Source organism: Acyrthosiphon pisum, chromosome X (genome assembly GCF_005508785.2).
Source record: "Acyrthosiphon pisum isolate AL4f chromosome X, pea_aphid_22Mar2018_4r6ur, whole genome shotgun sequence".
In the NCBI taxonomy this organism is placed as follows: domain Eukaryota; kingdom Metazoa; phylum Arthropoda; class Insecta; order Hemiptera; family Aphididae; genus Acyrthosiphon; species Acyrthosiphon pisum.
In genome coordinates, this window is record NC_042493.1 from 21,604,285 (window position 1) to 21,625,144 (window position 20,860).

At 28.5% G+C, this 20,860-nt stretch overlaps 3 protein-coding genes across 3 annotated transcripts; 1 reads left to right on the top strand and 2 right to left on the bottom strand.

The window, feature by feature from the left end:
• Nucleotides 1-5,424: 5,424 nt before the first annotated feature.
• LOC107883309 lies at nt 5,425-6,228 on the bottom strand. The gene is made up of 2 exons (XM_029485587.1): nt 5,767-6,228; nt 5,425-5,704 (listed from the first exon to the last, which is right to left on the bottom strand). Exons 1-2 carry the CDS (start codon nt 5,998-6,000, stop codon nt 5,516-5,518), a joined length of 423 nt encoding a protein of 140 aa, XP_029341447.1. The 5' UTR covers nt 6,001-6,228; the 3' UTR covers nt 5,425-5,515.
• A 497-nt stretch (nt 6,229-6,725) lies between these two features.
• Nucleotides 6,726-8,760, bottom strand: LOC115033074. Its single transcript, XM_029485039.1, has 3 exons — nt 8,746-8,760; nt 7,322-7,508; nt 6,726-7,110 (listed from the first exon to the last, which is right to left on the bottom strand). Exons 1-3 carry the CDS (start codon nt 8,758-8,760, stop codon nt 6,929-6,931), a joined length of 384 nt encoding a protein of 127 aa, XP_029340899.1. The 3' UTR covers nt 6,726-6,928.
• Nucleotides 8,761-11,091: 2,331 nt separating this feature from the next.
• Nucleotides 11,092-12,021, top strand: LOC103308898. The gene has a single exon (XM_008183125.2). The coding sequence runs from the start codon at nt 11,119-11,121 to the stop codon at nt 11,467-11,469; it is 351 nt and encodes a 116-aa protein (XP_008181347.1). The 5' UTR covers nt 11,092-11,118; the 3' UTR covers nt 11,470-12,021.
• Nucleotides 12,022-20,860: the final 8,839 nt, after the last annotated feature.

Here is a 20,860-nt window from a genome sequence, read left to right on the forward strand (position 1 = left end):
TGGTGGTGGTGACATCGACGCCCCTGTTCCTATAGCTCATACCATACTAGGTTAGTATTAGTATTTTCAATTTTAGTTAGTGCACTCTTAATATTCGTGTAGTTAAAATGGATATCCAAATCGAAAATGTTTTCCAAACAAAACGAGGTAATACGTGTATAACTGTTGATAATTTTAAACTCAGTAAATGTAATATTTTAATGAATAGTAATATTCGTTTTCGGTGTACAAATCGTTCGTGCAACGTGACTATTATCGTTAATGATAAGTTAAATGAAATAATTGAAACCAAAAATTTTCCTCACAAGCATCCTCCTCTAAAAGATAATTCGATCAAATTGGACATCATTAGAACAGCTGTAAAAAGAAAGGGGACAGAAGACCTGCATACCAAACCAAACAAAATTATTTTAAAAGAAATACGTCAAAGTGGATTTGATACCGATATTGAATATTCTAATTTAAGGTTAGTGCGTAAATCATTATATTGTGCCCGTAAAAAATTATTTCCGACGTTACCACAAACATTAGAAGATACAATTGATATGCTTTCGGCAGAAGGAGACAATATTACAAAATTTAACGATGAAAAATTTTGTCATATTTCTTCGGATAAAAATTTAATTTTATTCACCTGCAAAGCAAATCTAAATCTGCTGAGTGATAGCACATATGTTTTTGGAGATGGTACATTTCGTTATGCACCTAAATTCTTTCTTCAGCTATATACAATTCATGTGTATGTAAATAAATTTTACATTCCTGTAATTTATTGTTTACTTCCATTCAAAAACTTAGAAATGTACCAATATATGTGGAATGAAATAAAATTATTATGTAAACATTTAACTGGCAAAAAACTAGATGTAAAAAATTTCCATGCAGATTTTGAAAAACCTGCACATTGTGTTGTTTTAAATACATTTCCTAATTGTAAAATTGTGTGCTGCTTTTTTCATTTAAGCCAAAGTTGTTATCGCAAAATTCAAAAACATTATTATTTACATAATAAATACAAAGAAGAAAACTCAGAAGTTGGAAATTGGTTAAGATATTTTTATGGGTTAGCTTTTTTACCACCATCTGAAGTTGGAGATGGGTATGCTCAATTGATGTCTATTGCTCCCAATATAGAACACGTTACTCACTTTGCTGACTATGTTTTAAATTATTACGTATCAGAAGATGCAGATTTTAATCCTTATATTTGGGCAACAGAACCTTCCGATTCACCACGTACAACAAATGGTCCTGAATCGTTTCACTCTCATTACAATTCACAATTTTATACACCCCATCCAAACATTTTCCAAGTAATTGACGTTCTTAAAGATTTCCAAGTTCAAACTATGCTGAAAATATCATCAATTTCAAATAATAAAATTAATGTTCAAAGAAATGACACACTTAAAAAACACAACATACTACATGCACGATGGGCACAATATCAAAATGGTGAGATATCTCAATTGACGTATCTGAAGATTATTGGACAAATGTTTCAAGCAGCTCGAATATAAAATATATTTTCGTAATTCAGTCGACTGAAAAAATTAATAATTTTTACCTAATGTACCTATTTATTTTTTAATATTTTTATCTTTAAGACGAAGTAATCATACATACTTGATATTATTATTTATTATATAAAAAAACAATAATAATAATAAAAATAAAAACAGCATTTTTAACCATGCCAAAGGCAGTCCTAAGCCTGTTAAAAATAAAATGGGAAGGAAAATGCTAGTCCAAACGAGTTGTATAAAAGTAATATTTTTTAGTCCAAACGGGTCTTCAAAATTGGTCCAACCCTGTGTGCAAAAATATGTACTATAGAAGTCACATAGTTATCACAATGGTACTCGTGAAGTTGATTATAAATGCCTATCTACTTCTCTGAGATGTTATATGGAAGCTAAACGCCAGGTTGAGTGATGTTGAAAATGTAACATCACAACTGTGACTACTTCTGCCTGTGATGTATAATACTGATAAATATACTTCGCATAGTACTCAAATAGGTTTATCACAAAGACATAAAATATTAACTTCTCAGTATTATCGCAAATAAACATCACATCGATATTTTAATCCAGTTCACACCAGATACATTTTTCAAATATTTCTTCCCTTTGGATATGTATTAAGTAGGTACCTATATAATTAAGTATTTTCTTAGAAATAAGTGTTAAACCATTGTATGAAAGGAACAAAAATACTTAATAATTAAATAAAATATACAAACATAAAAACATTAAAAACTATTTATTTTTTTTATTTAAAACAAAATCTAAATAGATAAAATACATAAATAATTGATTTAACAAAACAGAATATTGCATTATTTTGTAGTAGTACAATAGTAATCATACATTCATTATTTTAATATTTTATAATTAACAAAGAAACAGATAAATTAATATTTATAAAAACAAATTATACATAAAAGAAATTAATAGCAAAATAGGTAAGCATATTGCAAATTGGAATCCATTCCAGGAATAATAAAAATAATAATAAACAATAAAAACATAATATAGGTAATGAATATTGGGTATTGTATACAAATATAAAAATTATTATACACCGTAAGCCAGATAAAGTATAATTAAATTTGATTTAATATTAAGTATAATATTATAAAATAAAGTAATTTATTAATTATTACATGAATGTAACAAACTTAAAACCACAGCTTTTGAATCAGAAGTTGGAATAAAAAAACATTTACATTTTATTTGATCTAATTTGATCTCAAATTGAATAGAAATGTTATCAGTAATTACATAAAAACAGCCAACAGTAGTTGAACATATTGGGTTATTTGACATTTGAAAAAATCTATTAAATTTACATACTTCTAACATAACTTCACCACTTGAATGTTTTTTAATCTGTTTTACAAAAACTATACTTTTGTCATATAAAATAAAGTATTTGTCTTTTGATTTAATTGAACTTATTATAAATTGTTCTGTAATCATAGATTCATAATATGTTATGAGTGGGTTATACTTATAAAAATCATCATAGTTTAATATTTCTTTTTTAAAAATGGGATATACATTTTTTTTTATTTCATTTATTTGAACACACCTATGTTCTATTACGCGATTATATATATCTTGTAACGGGTACTTAGAATTTTTTAAACTTTTTTTAATTAATTGTAGATAATTTTCAAATTTAAATGAACTAAATGAATCAAGAAGCCTGTGGTTTTGTACAAAATTGGAAAGATGAATTAGACTATGGACGTTATAACTAATGTATTCCCTACCGTACAAATTAGAATAATCATTGACAAATGTTCGTAATAAAGTATTGGCCAAATCATTGTAAATAAAACAAGTTTCACTGGAAATAAGAAGGCGGATTGCAGTATGAAAATGTAGATAATGAAGATAAAACTTTTTTTTTAGTCTTCCTCTTAACACTATTGGGTCAGTGTATAGAAGAAATGATCTGAATTCCGTTGCTTTCCAAAATTCAATTTCTTCTAATGATCTCGGTAATCTACAAAATTCTGAAGGAAACATACTGTGTAAATTTAATAGTTCTGTTGAAATAGTATTAATATCAGGATTAGACAATCTAACATGCTTAGGTCCTTTACACCAAAAAACAATGATTCTTTTCATTACACCCAAACATACACAATGCATGTAGTCAAGCACAACCGTAGATGTAATATCAATTTCAAATTGTTCTAAAGGACTATTACCTTTGTGATAGTCTTCATCAGACTTGTCACGAAAAGATTTATCAGTTCTTAAAGAAGAATCCAAGTTGTTAAAAGTCATTCGATTATTAATAAATGTACCTTCATCTGTACAAGAACTACAACCGTGATATGCATTATGTCCTTTGACATTAAGAACATACGCCTTTGCCGGTGCATCGCAGACAACTTGTGATATTTCAAACATGAATATTTTTCCATTTATATTTAATCCATTATTTATCAAACAATTCATTTCTGATGTAAAGTTATTAAGAAAATCAAAAACTGAATCAGGTTTTTTGTATTTAGCATAATATATCCCAACAGGTACAACCAATTTTGATAATATTTTAACATTTTCAATTGCTACTAAAATGGGCCAGAATCAAGATTTAGAGCTCTTTGATATAGGAAGACCATCAATGTTGAAAGCTAATTTTATAGTAGACGTATTGCTCAGACTATCAAAAAATGTAAGAAGTATCGGAGAGAGCATTTTTTCAATTCCAAAATGAAGATAGGAACCCGGATGAACTTCAATGACTCTCTGATGAGATGGTGTATTTAACAGAGTTCTGGCATTTTTTGGTAGGTACTCAAGTCCTTCATTTCTTAATAAAGGTAGTAATTCATTAATAAAGTTGTGTGATACGTGATACTTAGAAATTAAGTTTTTGAAATTTTCAACAAATGTATGTTTTTCAATACTTTTATCACAACATTCAGATTCACAATCATTTACACTATTATAGATGTATGCGGATGGCTGTAAGTGTATACTGGTATCAATAAGAGGAATGTTATCTAGAGTATTGGCCCCAAATTCTGTAGATTCAATATTTATAGACTCACTATTTAATGATACATTAGTAGACAATATTGTGTTGGTAGCTTTATGTTTTTCTGTAGGTTTTGCAGTTGATAATTTGATTTGATTTTGAATGTGACGAATAAAGTTTCTTCTTGACATACATTCAATGGACTTGGTTTTCTTAATCTATAACATAACAATTTAGGTATTTATATAACAAACAATAATATTATGCCTGAAATATTAAAAGCATTATTAACTATTAAGAACCATTCATATTAAAATAAATATTAATTACAATATGCAATTGACAATACTACAGTTAGATGATGTATAGGATGGATATGCGCAGAGGCAAAAAAATCATTTAAATTTAAAACTCAAATTTCTGTTAAACCATACAATTGTACAATATAATGTATATTAATTATTTTTTGATGGTAAACTAAATAGACTATTCCCAGGTGGGATTGGCAGGAATATGATTTTTAGTATTTTTTATTAGTATGAAAACAATAAATAAAGAATATTTTGAATTACCTACCTATGATATTGTTTTTTTGTTTATCTCTAAAAACACGTTGAGCACCGTGTCTAAACCAGTCTTTTACATGATTTTCAAACATAATGTCCGTTCCTTTAAAATTAATTCTTGATATTTCTAAAAAAAAAACAATAATAGATATAGGTATAGAAATGTATCAAACAGGTTTTTAACATTTTAAAAATGTTTGCTTTTTGTTATTTCTATAATATGTTAATTAAATAAAAAATATTTTCTGTTTGTATCTCAATCTCATAATCAGTGATTGGATTTTGAAGCCACAAACTTGTTTGATCTAACATTCTAACCATAATATAAACTACATACAAGTATGTAATTAGTAATTATTTAACAATTCAGTTACATTGTTACATATTTTTTTTTTATTATTAATTTAAGTAAGTTCTTATTTGAGTGTTTTATTCTAAAATATTTCTTAAATAAGTAATTCAATTACAGAACTACCTTTCATAATCTCAATAAACATTAAATTTTCCAATCTGAAATTTGATTTAAAGCCTGTCCATGAACATTTTGCTGACAACTCATTTGTAAATAATCTGTGCAACACACGTTTCGTAAAATTGTTTGTATCAGTTCCTCCAATAGTCTTAATGAAAGCTCTCTATAATATAAACAATGTACATTTATTTCTATTAATTGAAAAAAAATATAATGTTATATTACCATTTGAGATTCAAATGTTGGGTCAGTTTTTATTTTATCATCAATACTAGTAATAGCCTCGATATCTTTCATAGGAAATAGATTTATAAATTCATCATCAAAAACTTTATTCTTTTCACATTTATAGCCACTATAGTTTTCTTGTAATAATTTTTCAATTTTATCTAATCTTGTATCGTGTCGTTTTACATATGCATGAATAGCAACAACATTTTCCAATATTTTTGAAATCATATGATCATCTACAATATTCTCTATGTAACATCAACAATGTTATTAAATTAATTATTTATTTATTACATTTTCTTGTTACCGTTACCTACCTCTATAGTTAATAGATAGATTTGAAATTTCATCAGTAGGCTGATCATGATCATGTAAATTACCAATAATAATGTTATTTTGATTATCACTCGATTCTAGAGTATTATTTATGTTTAAAATATTATCATTGTCCGATTCATTATATAATATCTGCATGGCCGCTGTGAATACAGAACACAATCAATCATATATTGTAAATTTGTAACTATATATTTAAATTGTATAATATTGAATTTGTTGGTGCGCACATTATAGATTTAATTAGTTTGAGATAACTACGCTTAATTAATTATTTTTATGCAAATACCTGAAACAATATTATTAGTAGATGAAGTACTTGCTACAAACGGTTCAGCATCTAAATTGAATGGTGTTTTAAATAATGTGTCTAACTTAGTTTCATTAATTGTAGTTTGGTTCAAGTCCTTCATAATTTTTATTGGTGTTTGTGCTGCACTACTATCTATTCAAGAGTAAACATCAAAGGTTTGATTTTATTCATACATTTTTATCATTAAATTTACATGTATCTTGGCAAGTTAGAGAGTGTTTAACTGTAATGTTGTAATAATTGAACCTTAATTACAACATTCATTATCTAATAAAAAATTAATTAATTTGGTGGTCTAGTTTATTTAAAAAATATTTGTTGTTAGGTAGATACAAATAGTACAGAAATAAAAATTTAAGAACATGACATTATTGAAAACTGGAAATTGTATTATGGAAAATAAATAAAGACAAATTCTAATAACAAATTTAACTTTATATTAAATGCTAGTGTTTTTTTTTTCCAGTGGAAATGAATCAACCTATACAAATCATACTACTTAAGTTCCTAACCGTAATAATATTTTGTAAAATTAAAATAAAGATTACCAGTGTCACTGCCATCACTATGAGTATAATTTTTTTTAAATTTCATTTTTCTTTTGCGTTTCCCTCTTCCTACACTTTGATCTGATTCAGATGCTTGTAAAAATATTTCTTTTTCTCTTTTCGAAGCTTGCTCATAAGTAGCTATACATAAATAATAACTATTAAATAGGTGCCTAATATATCGTGACCTACACTATAGGTAATGTTATTAGAAGAATACAAATATACACATGAAAACAGCACTGGAAATACAAACATTTTTAAGTAATACATATATTTTAATAGGTATACCTATTAATATATATAGTTATTTTATTAAAGAAATAATTAAGTTGGTAGGTATATAACTTACAATATTGTTCAATTATTTTTACAGGGAACGGCTGCCAATCTTTAGCTGGATTTTCAGAATTTATTATCATTGTATCTGTAATACGCTTTTTAGGCCACTGACAAAATGTAGTGTTGCCTAGTTGTACAATCCAATTACTGGGTATCACTGAAAATTTATTTTCCTCTTCAAATAGGCCAACTACCCACTGAAAAAATATTATAGGTAATTGTTTATAAAGTTTGAATAGCATATGGCATATGTATGAGAAACACATAAACATCTTGGAAACTAATGTTTTAAATAAAATGTACCAAACAATCTTATAATCTTATAGGAATTAAATTAAATTAAATTACAGACTTTTTTTATACTACCTAACAGTCAAATTTTGTAAAATAAACAATAATAATTAAGGTAATAACTATAACTATAATACCTAACTAAATATAATTAGTGATTCATGTGATCTTTTTTACTTATTTATCTTATATTATTATTTAGCATACTTTCACACCTAGGTGTAGAGCTATATTTATTACCTATGGTACCTATATTTGCATAATATTATATAACAATAAATAGCATAAAATATAATTTAGGCGAACATATAACATATAGGTACCTACCCAATTAAATATTTATAACAGTTGAACAAGTAGTATATACCAAATTTAAATAAATAATAAGCTATATTAATATTATATATTATTGGGGTAGGTACCTAAGGTTAGGTTACCTAAGTATCTAAATAAAATAACATAAACAAAAACTAAATTCATAAATAAGTAGTACCTAATATTTTACAAAAAACATGTGTAACCAATACCTAATTTTAATTTCAAACTTAGATAAAACCTACAATTCAACTATAGGTACATCTTAATTTAGTCTTTGGAAATTCAAAGTGTTTAGAATATGCAAGGTGTAGCGTGTAGATCTAAGGTATCTTCTACTGTTCTACTGTCTACAAACATGTTAGTGAATACTAAAATAAGTATCTACAGTCTACACAGCAGTGTAGAAATAAGAGAAAACTGGAAAATAGAACATTGAATTTCTAGGTATAGTAATTTTTAACATATAGGTATAGATAAGTAATAAGAATTAAAATTTGGTTCAGTGATCTACATAAAACACTTATATGTACCTACCTCAGCCTTTCGTAGTGGTAGATGCCTACCTATTATTTTTCCGTTCAAAACCCGGAAACGAGTGGGTACTGTTTAGCACAATACTGCTACCCAGTCCCGTTCACCAGTGGTAGGTAGGTACTTATACATAATAGGTAATAATGTAGTTATTAAGTAATTAACCTATTAATAAATATGTTGAATTTTTCTTAAATAATTCTAAATGGTTCTTAATATGCAACAATTAATAATGCCATTAAATATATACCTAATAAATAATAATTAAACTACGATACTAAAATATATATTTACCTGTTTCTCAGCCATGGTGATTTTATAAAATCGTATAGACGACTATGGTATGTACGGGGTACGGCTAAAATACAGTTGTAGGTACCAGGCACCTGCAGCTACCAGCTACTTTGCTACTTTATCTCTTTTCTATGTCAGCTACGTCTTACATGTGGTGTATTTGTACTGATGAGTGATGTGTAATTATGTGTATCACGAATCACGTTTCACTTTCCGAAAACACAAGGAAAAACTCGCGCGTAAAAAGAGCGTGCGACGCGACACGTGACTCTTTCGTGAGTAGACAATAACATTGTCTTGCACTTGCAAATTGAAATTACTGGAAGTCAATAATTATTTGTTATAGCAGTGTAGCCACTAGTCATCCCCCGCCACCCAAGTGAATGTAACAATTGCAACATCCATGTGATATTCATTATGGTCTATGGGAACTTCCTAATAGAAATAACTATTAATAGAATTTTATAGCTATCAGAAAATAGTCTAATACACCCATAATATTTGGACGGTTCACTGGATCACACTGGTTCAGTTGCAGACCTCTTATAACATAATATAGTGTTACACTGTAATGTACAGTGCTTTACTTTCTGGTGACATAACTGGCATCACGCCATCACGGACTTATCACGGACATCTTAATAACCAATTAATAAATAATAATCATACTATAGCATAACCAATCAACTGATCGACTCTATAATAACCGTAGGCATGTCTGTAATCTATATACGTAGGTACCTGATGTCTGATGGAATTTTGGCAGTCTTGTGTGCAGCTGGTGCGAGGTAGATGTTGAACTGTTACTTTATTAAGATATCGCTAAATAATATCTATTAAACGTTTTAGTGATGAAATATTGAAATGTCGCAGATTTCAACTATTACGTATTTGCTACGTTAAAATGTAATTTCACATGCGTATTAAAAATAAGTATACATAGCGATTTTATAATGTTAAGTATTTTAACTTAACTCACTTTGCGCACCCAATTAGATATCACACTGTAACATTCTTATGACATTGGAAAATTATATCTATTAAACGTCTTAGTTAATGATTTCAAATATTGTAATGTATTTGCTGAGTTAAAATATCTTTCGCATGCATGTTAAAATTGTGTATACTTAGGGATGTTATAATATTGATTATACAAACGTAATATCCATTTAACTTCTATATCACTGCGTATTGTGACGTTTATTTTGTAACTTTAATAAAACATCTCTCAGTAGTTAACGTCACCACATTGCACACCGGGAAACGAGCTGTGTTTTAGAAAAATTGGTCCAAACGGGTCCTGCCCGTCGCCACAGAAGATATTACGAATAATAAAAAAAAGGACTTTATACCTATGGCTAACATGAAAAATATTTTGGAAAACATACCTGAACATAAACACAAATTTGAAGCAAATGAAAAATGGGAAAACAAACCAACTATGCAATTAACAGATTTACGAGACACATCCAGATCTTTAGACGAGATACAACAAATGATTGACCAAGAAATTTCAAGAGAACAAAAACACCAATTTATTACATAGTAATCTATTATGTGTAACAATATTACTAGCAGCACTATCTCTAATACTCATAATAGCAATATATATATTAATAAAATGCAGATATATTAGTAACGGACAATTAAGAGATATGCCAGGAAGGATAGTTAGATACAGAACACCAAACAGAAGCGATTACGTAAGAAGATTCGAAGAGACATCATTCACCGCACCACCATCACCAGATAAATAGAATAAAAAAAAAAAATAAAATAAATAAATAAATAAATATTATTAATAGTAACTAGTCATAACAAATTATTTAATATATTAAAATTAATTAAATAAAAAAAAAAAAAAACAAATAAATACTAAGTAATAAGTAAGCAATAAGCAAAATATAGTTAATAATAGAATTAATGTACGTTATAATAATGATTATGTTTCAGAAAATAGACAAGAGGATAACGAAAATAAAATAATTAAAATAAATATGGGTGAAAACGCACCTATTAATTTGGAATACTCAATACCTTTACACGCGATTAATTTCTAGACGTAAACTCTCCAACTACCTTTTCGAACAAATCCAATGATAAATATAAAATAATATAAAACGTACAAACAAAAAATAATAAAATACGTAATACATTAGTAAATAAATAATTAAAAATAAATAAACACGTTAAATAAATAATACGTAATATACTAATAAAATAAATATTAAATACAAATAAATACATAGTGCAATAAGACGTAAAAATATATATATATAAGTAATAAATAATTTAACTATTTTTTTCAGATAAATATAAGAAGAAAAATATAATAATAACAAAAACAATATATATAAAACCATATAATACACCATGAGCAATCAAACACCACTGTCGGCGGAGTACCCACTAACACTGCAGGCAATCGATTTCTTTGAAAAACTTAGAGATGAACTATTAAACGGCCCTCACCACCAATACATAAGACGGAATAGAATTTGTGTAGGATGTTTTAAACAACATGTCCGAGAAGCAAACAGAAAAATGAGTATGCCATTGAACCCATATATATTAAGCAGGGCAATGATACCAGTTACGGCGTTTATACACGCGGTAATAAATCATCCGAACGCGGAGAGATCAGTGTGTATAGAAGTAGGGGAAATATTAGAGGATGTTATTGCTCGACGGATTATTTCGGTTAATCACTTATTCGAAGAATAAAAAAAAAAACAAACAGGAAAAAAAAAATAATAGTATATATATAAAGAATTTAAATAATTATAATGTTATGAATAATGTATTTTTATTCTAGTTCCCAGATCCATTTCTTATTGTAGAGTTTACTATGATGGACAGAACCGAATATTATCGGTATCTGGCGCTGTGATCTAAACAAGTTGTGCAAAGTATCAAAAGGGTATTCAAGGAAAAGCCAAGCTTGACCACACCATTGTTGGACCAATTGTATGGGAGTAAAAACCATCAGGGGATGTCAACCTTATCAACTGTTTACCTACAAGATACATGCACATAAATAATAGAGAACCGATAGTAATATTTTGAAACGGATCAACAGATTAACGATAATAAAAGGTTAAGACTTAAGGTTACAGGGTATCGCACATTTAAACATAATTAAATGAACGATACGATCTTAAAACATTGAATAAAATAACTAGAAATATCGAGCATTTTATGAATGACCATTGTAACATTGAATATAAAAAAAATTATTACTGAAAATAATTGAAAACACGAGAAATCCAATTTATATCCTCGACTATCCTAAATAGTTTAAATTTAATTCATATTTTGCATACGTACGTAACAAATTCATAATATTATTCACAGATAAAAATAATATAGTATTTAACATTAATTGGTGAATTAATAATATTGTATTACAGGGAAATAAAAATTTATATTATATAATTAACTAACATTATTTTTAAGACTTAAAAAAGGTTTTTAATTAATTTCAAGTAAAAGAAATGTTTTTTTTTAAATATATATGTAAATGATGTTAAAATTGTAAATATCATCAAACTATAAAATATAAACAAAATGTAATTGATAAACGAAAAATGAAAAATGTATAATTAACTAAATGTAAAATGAATGTCAAAATTGTAAATCAACTATTGAACCTAAATATTATTGTTAAAGGTTCTTCGCCTTACAGGCTTATAACCTTTTTTTTGGCGGGGAGGTGTAATGGGCATGTATTAGAATGTATAACTGAAGGGGTATTATAACCGCTTTTAATTATTCGAACCATACTATGCGGTTCTCCTTGTAAAAGCATTTAGCATAACAACCTATGAGCACAAGACGGTGGTTTCTTCAGTACAACAACAACAACTTTTACGACCACACCCAAGGCACCTTCGAGTTCCGTATACTGACCAGATCAAAGGAGCTGACAGCATATATAAGGGAGACAGGAGCACAGCCTGATCAGATGTACCTGGACCAGCAAGACCGAAGTCACTTCACGCCACCAGCCATTATACACCGCTACTACCACGAAATCATTCTACATTACTACTATATTTTCATAATTTGATTGTTCTAAATTATTAAAACACATTTTATTACTTTGAAATTAGTATTATTATTTCAAACTACATCATCGTTTGGATTCTGAAAGGGCTGCACGTAACAGTTGCAACCGTCGTAAACATCGAGACAGACGTTTTGCCAACCGTCGCCAAAACGTCAAGTGCCGACATCGGACCGCCGCGCGCCGTCCGTTTCATTCTTCCAATCAGGTCGTATAATTATTATTATTTTCATATTATTATGTTGAAATATCAGTTAGATTTGTTTTTACTATTATTATTTAAGAGGACGTAACACCCGCATGTGTTGTCTCCGTCTTACAAATGTACAACATAGCAAAAACTATTTTGCGTGGGACAACTTTTCTCCAACCATATTTGTTGTAGAACTACCAAATTTTCACAACTTGTAAAGAAGATGCAAAATCGTGCTTTTTTTAATAGCAGTATCACATATTTCTCTATGAGCAAATGAAAAAAAAAAAAATGAAATGTTTAGAAGAAGCAAATAACTTTTATTGTATTTATGTTATCTAAAATATAGGCGCTCTGTTGCATGGATAATTTGTCTACCCTATATTTTCGAAAAATTTGGAACCACTACTACAAATACGGAAAGATAAAAGTTGTCCCACGCAAAACAGTTTTTGCTTTGTTGTAAGACGTAGACAATACATGCGGGTGTGACGTCCTCTTAATATTTTGTAGCGCGCAGTTATTTACCCGGGTGCAATGAATTGGTGTTATTGTTATTATTATATGTTATTACTTAATAATTATAATATATTATTATATGTCTAATTACATAATATTATGTACAGCGCATTGTGCCTATAACGATGGTTGTTTTATATTACTGTAGTTATCGGTGTGCACTTATTGTTACCTATGGGTGATTACAATTAAAATTTCAAAAGATTCGATTATACTTGAAATTCCTCCAGATTTTTTTTTAAAACTTTTTCGTCTTCGGGCAGTACAAGTATTTGAATATTTGTATTTAAACACTTTTTTAAGTATTTATATGGTATTCCAATTACGATTTTTTTAATGTATTTTTAAAGTATTTTTAATACTTTTTCAAAGTATTTTTAACAAAATTTAAATACTTGTATTAAAATACCATAAAGTCCGTTTTATTAATTTTAATTTATTATTTTTCACAAAATATTTACAACAACAAAAATAATATTTTTTCGTTGAAAACTAATATTATGTTTACGTATAGTAAAAGTAGGTAATAACAATATTTTAAATTTTAAAAATACCACATCAAATTTTATATGGTTTTTATATTGGAATTTTTTAAGCAAATTGAAAATCTAATAATTTTAAAATACTTCCATATTAATAGTTAATACCGCTCTTTAGTTGAATTTTTTCATTAAACTTAATCAATATTAGTTGAAATATATCTGAATGTAGAATGAAATATGTGAACATGTATATATCTCTAAATAGTCAGACATGTATAGTAATTGTTAAAATCTATGATAAGTAGTAACATATTAGGTACCTATACTGGTGTACAATATACATATATATATTATATAGCATACAATTTAAAAAAAATACTTGTATTTGTCTTCAAATACTTTGTGAGTAAAATAAATTTTTATAATATTATTTTAAAAGTATTTTTATTACTTTTTTATTCGAATACTAGTATTAGTATCTTAATACTTTTTCAAAAGTATTTTTTACAAGACTGCGCAATAGTCATATTAAATGATAGATCATTTAATTATAATAATAAAATTGATAGTACCAGTTCAACATAGTACGAGGAAAAACTTTTTCTGGATGATTCTCCTAGTTTCTATACCAACATGATTCGTAAATAATACAAATACTAGATAAAACTATGGCCCTTCTTACCATGTCCGGATGTCCGGTTAAGACTAACTGGCAGAACTCTAACACAAAAGGAAATGTGTCGATTAGCGTTTAATGAAATATATTATATCTACATATTATTAAAAATTAAATTATTATTTCTTTGCTATTAATATATAGACTATTTGAGTAATAATTTTTAGGATTAATCAAATATTATAATAGAACAAATTAGTGGTCTTAAAATTGCATTATAATATGTAAGACATAATCCTTTATTAGATAGGTATAATAAAATAAATAATAATTATAAACATCATATTTAAAAAAAAAAACTAACTTTAAACATTCATAAATCATCATTTCAGCATTATTTTAATCCCAAGTTTTAGGATTAATAAAATATCATAATAGAACAATTTAGCAGTCTTAAAAGTGATTTATATTCAAAAAATTGTCTGAAATATATTATAACAAACTAGGTTAATGTTAACACGTCAGTCTTACGAGTACATTAAACATCTTATCCTTTATAGTTTATAAGATCGAACATAAACAATATTTATAAACTAAACAAACCATTTTATAAAACAAAAAATAATTTTTTTTAACCAAGATTCATTGGTATTAAAAATAAATACAGTTAAACTCGCTTAATACGCTCCCGCTTAAGACGCTTTCTCGCATAAGACCATATTTTCCGTCGTTCCCCAGACATTTCCTATACTAGTCAATGTAAAAACCAGCTGTTAAGACGCTCGGTTTTTATCCATTTCATCGGGTAAAACGCATTTTGTTTAGCTGATTATGATAAATTTATGTAGGTTTGTGAAAAGAAAAATAGAAATTTTACTCGTTTGCGTATTCTTATCGTTGTATCGTTTTATTTTATCGCCACACCTATTTTATCATTACCTATTATAACAGTTTCACTGTATTTCTATGATCATCGTACATGAGATACGTTTATTGACGATATAATATCATATTGTACGTATAATTATGAGATTTACTTAGTGTAGTTCGTTCGTAAGTATATAATTGTAATTTCGTTATGGCTAGTGGTATAAAACGTAAAGCGCTGTTTATTTCAGACAAACTTTTTGACGCATTGTCAGCATAGTAAACAAACAAAAATATATTAATTTTTTAATAAACAATAAAAATTTTTTAAAATTAAATTCAGTAGCAAAACATAAATTTATGTATGTAATTATAATTAATTTATTAGATTTGTCCGTTAAATGATCATAAAATGTAGGTCACTATAAAATATATAATAATATGTCTAATAAAAAGTCACCAACATTAAATATGTAATCCGTTTTTGTCCCCTATAACCGGCTATATAAAATATAATTTACGACTGCTTGTGTGCACGGCAATGATCGTTATATGACATCATTGATATAATTATATGATATAATTTTGTATCGCGACATCAACGAAAAAATATGTGAACGGTGTCGTCTATGGCGCAGTTGTAATTAAATTGGTAATCGGAAAAAAAAATCCCCCGACGAACAACATCTTATTAAAAAACCCCGACCCTAGGAAAATAAATCCCCAGACACAACCACATGCAACATGAACAAATATTTTTTAAATGTTAATTAGTATCTATGATTACCATTTACCACATTATTAATATTTAATTATAAATAGGTACGTATATTATATTATATTATTAAAAAAATTATATATTATAAATAATATTTTGTTTTAAATTACGATACTATATAATGTGTAATATGCCTCGTGCCTACATAGTACATTCAATAAATTATTGTTTGATAAATATTATTATTATTACTACCTATATTTTGTATAATATTTTTGTTTACTATGTTTTTAACCAAGGCTGGGCAAGTTAACGATTTTTTTTTTACTTGTTAAGTTAAGTTATTTAAAAATAATTAAGTTAAGTTTAGTAACGTTTTAACTTAATTTTAATTTTTAACTCGTTAATGCACAGTCTTGGTTTTAATTATATTATTTGACATATCGATCATTCGAAATTTTTTTATATGCTATATTTGTAAAGTTGTTAAGTTAATTAAGTTGAATATTACACATAATATATTATCGTAATTTAAAACAAAATATTATTTATAATATATAATTTTTTTAATAATATAATATAATATACGTATTTGTAATTAAATATTAATAATGTGGTAAATGGTAATTATAGATACTAATTAACGTTTAAAAAATATTTGTTCAACCATTTGCATGTGGTTGTGAGTAATATAAATTGTAGTCTGAGGATTTTTTTTCCTGGATTCAATGTTATTATATATTTATATATTTATATAGGAATAGGAACCCATAGTAAATACTATGTATATAAAAGAAATAGTAATAACAAGTCGATGAGTTTTTATTTTTATTCAAACAATAAAGCATACTAGGTATTTTATGCCTTGTATACAACTAACTGCAGCTGCAGCTGTATTCCAAGAAGGCAAGAACGTACCGAACGCGTGAGCCGTCTCCTTTTCCGACAACATAAAAATACGTCGTATTATCGTACAGCTGAACATTGTCTTAGATCACAATAGCCAATGAGAGCCAATAATGACCTCGCAGCCGCCTCGTCCCCTCCGAAATCAGCGTAAACTTATGTCGGGCTTCGCAATGTCGGATTGCCGGTACGGCGGCGGCGATGGTGGTACCTCGAAGGCTCCGACAGTCAACAGGCTTATACACTCGAGCACGTTCCGCCAGTCACCAATGCTGTAGTTCGATCGCAGCGCACTGCTCGCGGACACCGACTTCGTTAATAGTTTTAAATCATAATAATAAATTATTAAAAAGTTTAAATCAATTTACTGTTTAATAACCGTCCATCATTGTACATGACGATTTCTTTTGCATTACACGCATTTGTATCTTAATCGTTATAGATTCAAACTTAATTGAATTTTAACAGTTATTTGTTTCAAATAAGTGGCATTGGTTCGTATCTCTGTACGGGTAGCGTGGCCTATGCAGGCGCTCTTGGGGGGACTTGTTTGTTTTTTATGAGTCCTAAAACACGGGTTTGTTGGTAATTTGGTCCGGCAGTGGTTTTCAGAATCTCGTGGAACTGGATTGTTCGGCGTGGCTGGCTCAACCATGTGATCGGTGACTCTTCCGCGTCGTCCTAGGACACCGGCCTCGATCTGATGGCTTGGTTGCTTGTTCTGGACCGGGTGCTCACTTGGAGAGGTGGCTATTACTGCTGACGGCGGTTGCGTCCCTTCGGATTATCGTTGCACGGCCCGGCGGTATAAACTTGCGACGGCCGGTGGCGTAACGATTGGTGTGTCGGCTTCGTCGGAAGGTGATGTTCCTGCTGTCGTGTCAACGTATGAATAATCACTTATCGTGACTACCACAACTTCGAGAACGTTCGATAATCGTCCTACGATAGACTTGAGATTTTGTTTCATCAATCATGAACGGCTGTGGTATAGTCGGCGTTCGTGGAATGGCCCTTGACGATGACGATGCTTCGTAGTCTCCTGGCTCCACACTGTATGCGGGCAGCGGCGTAGTACGGTTGGGTGTTCGTATCGTCGCTCCGACTCCGGCCGTCATAGCTAGTTCTCGGGTGGCGTCTTGAGGCTTGCTGGTATCGTCGGTCGGCTCCTGCAGTTCTACTGCTTTGGCGCGGTGGTTGGTGGTCTTCTCCGTTTTCAAGTAACAGCAGCTATGAATTTTGAATAGTCTTGATGTCTTGTAGGTTAGAGAATTACTGGTGTAGATCTTCTTTGCTTTGCTTTGTAGGGATAGCTTAGCCGTTAACTATACCAGGCTTTTGCCTCTAGTAGTGGATGGAAGTTTATGAAGATGATTTATTAAAGTTGTTGTTCTACCCTTGTTAAAGGGTAGGGTTTGATTCTTTGTTTAGTGGTTGGAGAGGGGTGAGTTTTACCTAGGAGTCGGATGTGGGTATGAACGGAGAAGGAGTTTTTGTAGAACATCGATTTTGATTAAGAATGAATAGAATTTTGGATAGACTTGAAATTTGCAGATTTTAGAAGGACCGAGTTTTATTGTTAGTGGGAATACCCGTTATCGTACGAATGCCGATGTTTTGGACAGATTCGATGCGTTTCCAATGTGAGGGACCGATAAAGGGTGCCCAAGAGGAACCACCATAAGAAAGAATTGGAGAGACGTACGGCCGTATGCATAGTTAGTGCGTTTCGGGTCACCTAAAACTGCCTAGGTGTTACCTAGCTACGGGACACTTAGCCAGTACTTAGCTAACTCTTAATTTTCATATGCATAATTAGAATTTTAGGGTATTGTAGCTAAGTAATTGTTTGAGGAGTAATGATTAAATTTATTCATTTTTTCCATTAATTTATAGATTATAATTGATAATTAAAAAATGTTATCATTATATTATCTAGTATAAAAAATTTTTTTTTCATACTTATGTACCATGTAGTCATGTCTCATGAACTTTTTAGTTAACTGTTTTATAAGTTAATAATCATTTATAATTTATAGTTTATATTATAAAACATTTAATTTATATAATTGTATTTATATTAGTATGAATAAGATTAAGAGAGAACGCTGTCCAAATTGGAACAATGAAGAGAAGGACATTTTTTTTTCATTGTTTAAAGAAATTAAAATCAACAATAGAAGATCCGAGAAAAGATTGTAATACTAATCTGAAAAAAAAACGAAGCTTGGCAACATATTGCAAATAATTTTAATTCTTATGCAAAATTTCAAAAGGTAATTAAGTAATTTAATATACCTATCACCTATGTTACAGTTGAGTTGAATCTGCAGCTTATGAAATCAGATATGACTCAGCCCAACACAAGATTTAAATTAGCAGTAGAAGCTCTAATATAGCTTTAATAAAGCATAATATAAAAATATTTTATTTAAAATATATAGGTAGCTGCTATATTTTATTATGTTTTAACTGACATTTGTAGGTAATTCCTAAACTACATAGGTACCTATTTTATAAAATAATGGAATTCAACGGTTCAACTGTAACATATACATTTAACATATTATACACTAATGGAATTATATAAGTTGTATTTTAAATTGTTATTATTAATGTTTTTAGAGAGAAGTTAAAAGCTTAAAAAAATTATGGGAAGCGGAAAAAGCTAAGTCAAGAAAAGCATTCACTTCAGAAAGGTCAAATAGATAAAAAAAACTGGGGGTGGATCGCTTGAAACATCACATGAAGTTCAAAATCCTGAAGTTGAAGAAATGATTCGTAAACCACACATTGTTGAATGGCAAAATAATTTTGATAGTGATGGTGTGGCATTTGCAAATTCAAACAACAGTAAGTAAGATGATTTAAGTAACATTATTTCAGTACTTGCAGATATATAAATCAACTTTATCTTGAGTTTAGATAATATATCAAGTTTTAATATGGATACTGATTTTCCAATTCAAATATCAGGTATTTATATTTTGAATTATGTTATAAAATTCACTTTAAAATGTTTTTAATTTCTTTAGGCGACACTCCATATAACATTGAGAAGTCACCGATTAAAAGTCCTTTGATACAACAGGAATTATGTACCTACCTATTAACAGGGGCGTATTTAGGGTTCTAAAACAGGGGGGGCTAAATCCCTATGAAAATTTCAAGCAAAATTCTTACTTTTAGTTATTACCTATATTTTTTTATATGATTATTTGTTTATTTATAATTAAAGTAACACTATTTAATTAAGACTTTTTAGTTTATTCAATTAAAAATAATTCATTAATAAGAACAAATTTGAATACAACATAGCAATTCACAATTAATATAGGTATTATAAAAGTTATTATATTATATTATAAAACAATTTCTCAAATAGATATATGTACAATAGTAATATTTTGTCATTAGATTTAAAATATAGTCATAGTAGTCATACAAATTACATTACATACCTAATATTAGAATTTTAATTTTAATTTTCTTGGCTTTTTGGCAAACTCATCAAGAATTTTTTCTTTGTTTAAGTTCTTCAGTAAATCTTTTTCAATGTTTAGTATTGCCAAATTATCAAAACGATTTTGTTCCATTCTAGATCTCAGCCAGGTTTTAATTCTCCTCATAGCAGAGAAGGAACGCTCACAAGTAGCTGTAGTACAGGTAATATTAATGCTACTTTTACATTTTTCTTAAATTTGGTAGTACCGATTCATTAGCAATGTTTATTAGTTCATCAAAATCC

Coding starts and splice junctions, on each gene's coding strand:
- LOC115033074 (XM_029485039.1), bottom strand. Junction 7,111..7,321: donor AAAAATAATTGAACAATATT/GTAAGTTATATA, acceptor ATTTATGTATAG/CTACTTATGAGCAAGCTTCG.
- LOC107883309 (XM_029485587.1), bottom strand. CDS start 6,000: ATGATTTCAAAAATATTGGAAAATGTTGTTGCTATTCATGCATATGTA. Junction 5,705..5,766: donor CAACATTTGAATCTCAAATG/GTAATATAACAT, acceptor TTTATATTATAG/AGAGCTTTCATTAAGACTAT.
- LOC103308898 (XM_008183125.2), top strand. CDS start 11,119: ATGAGCAATCAAACACCACTGTCGGCGGAGTACCCACTAACACTGCAG.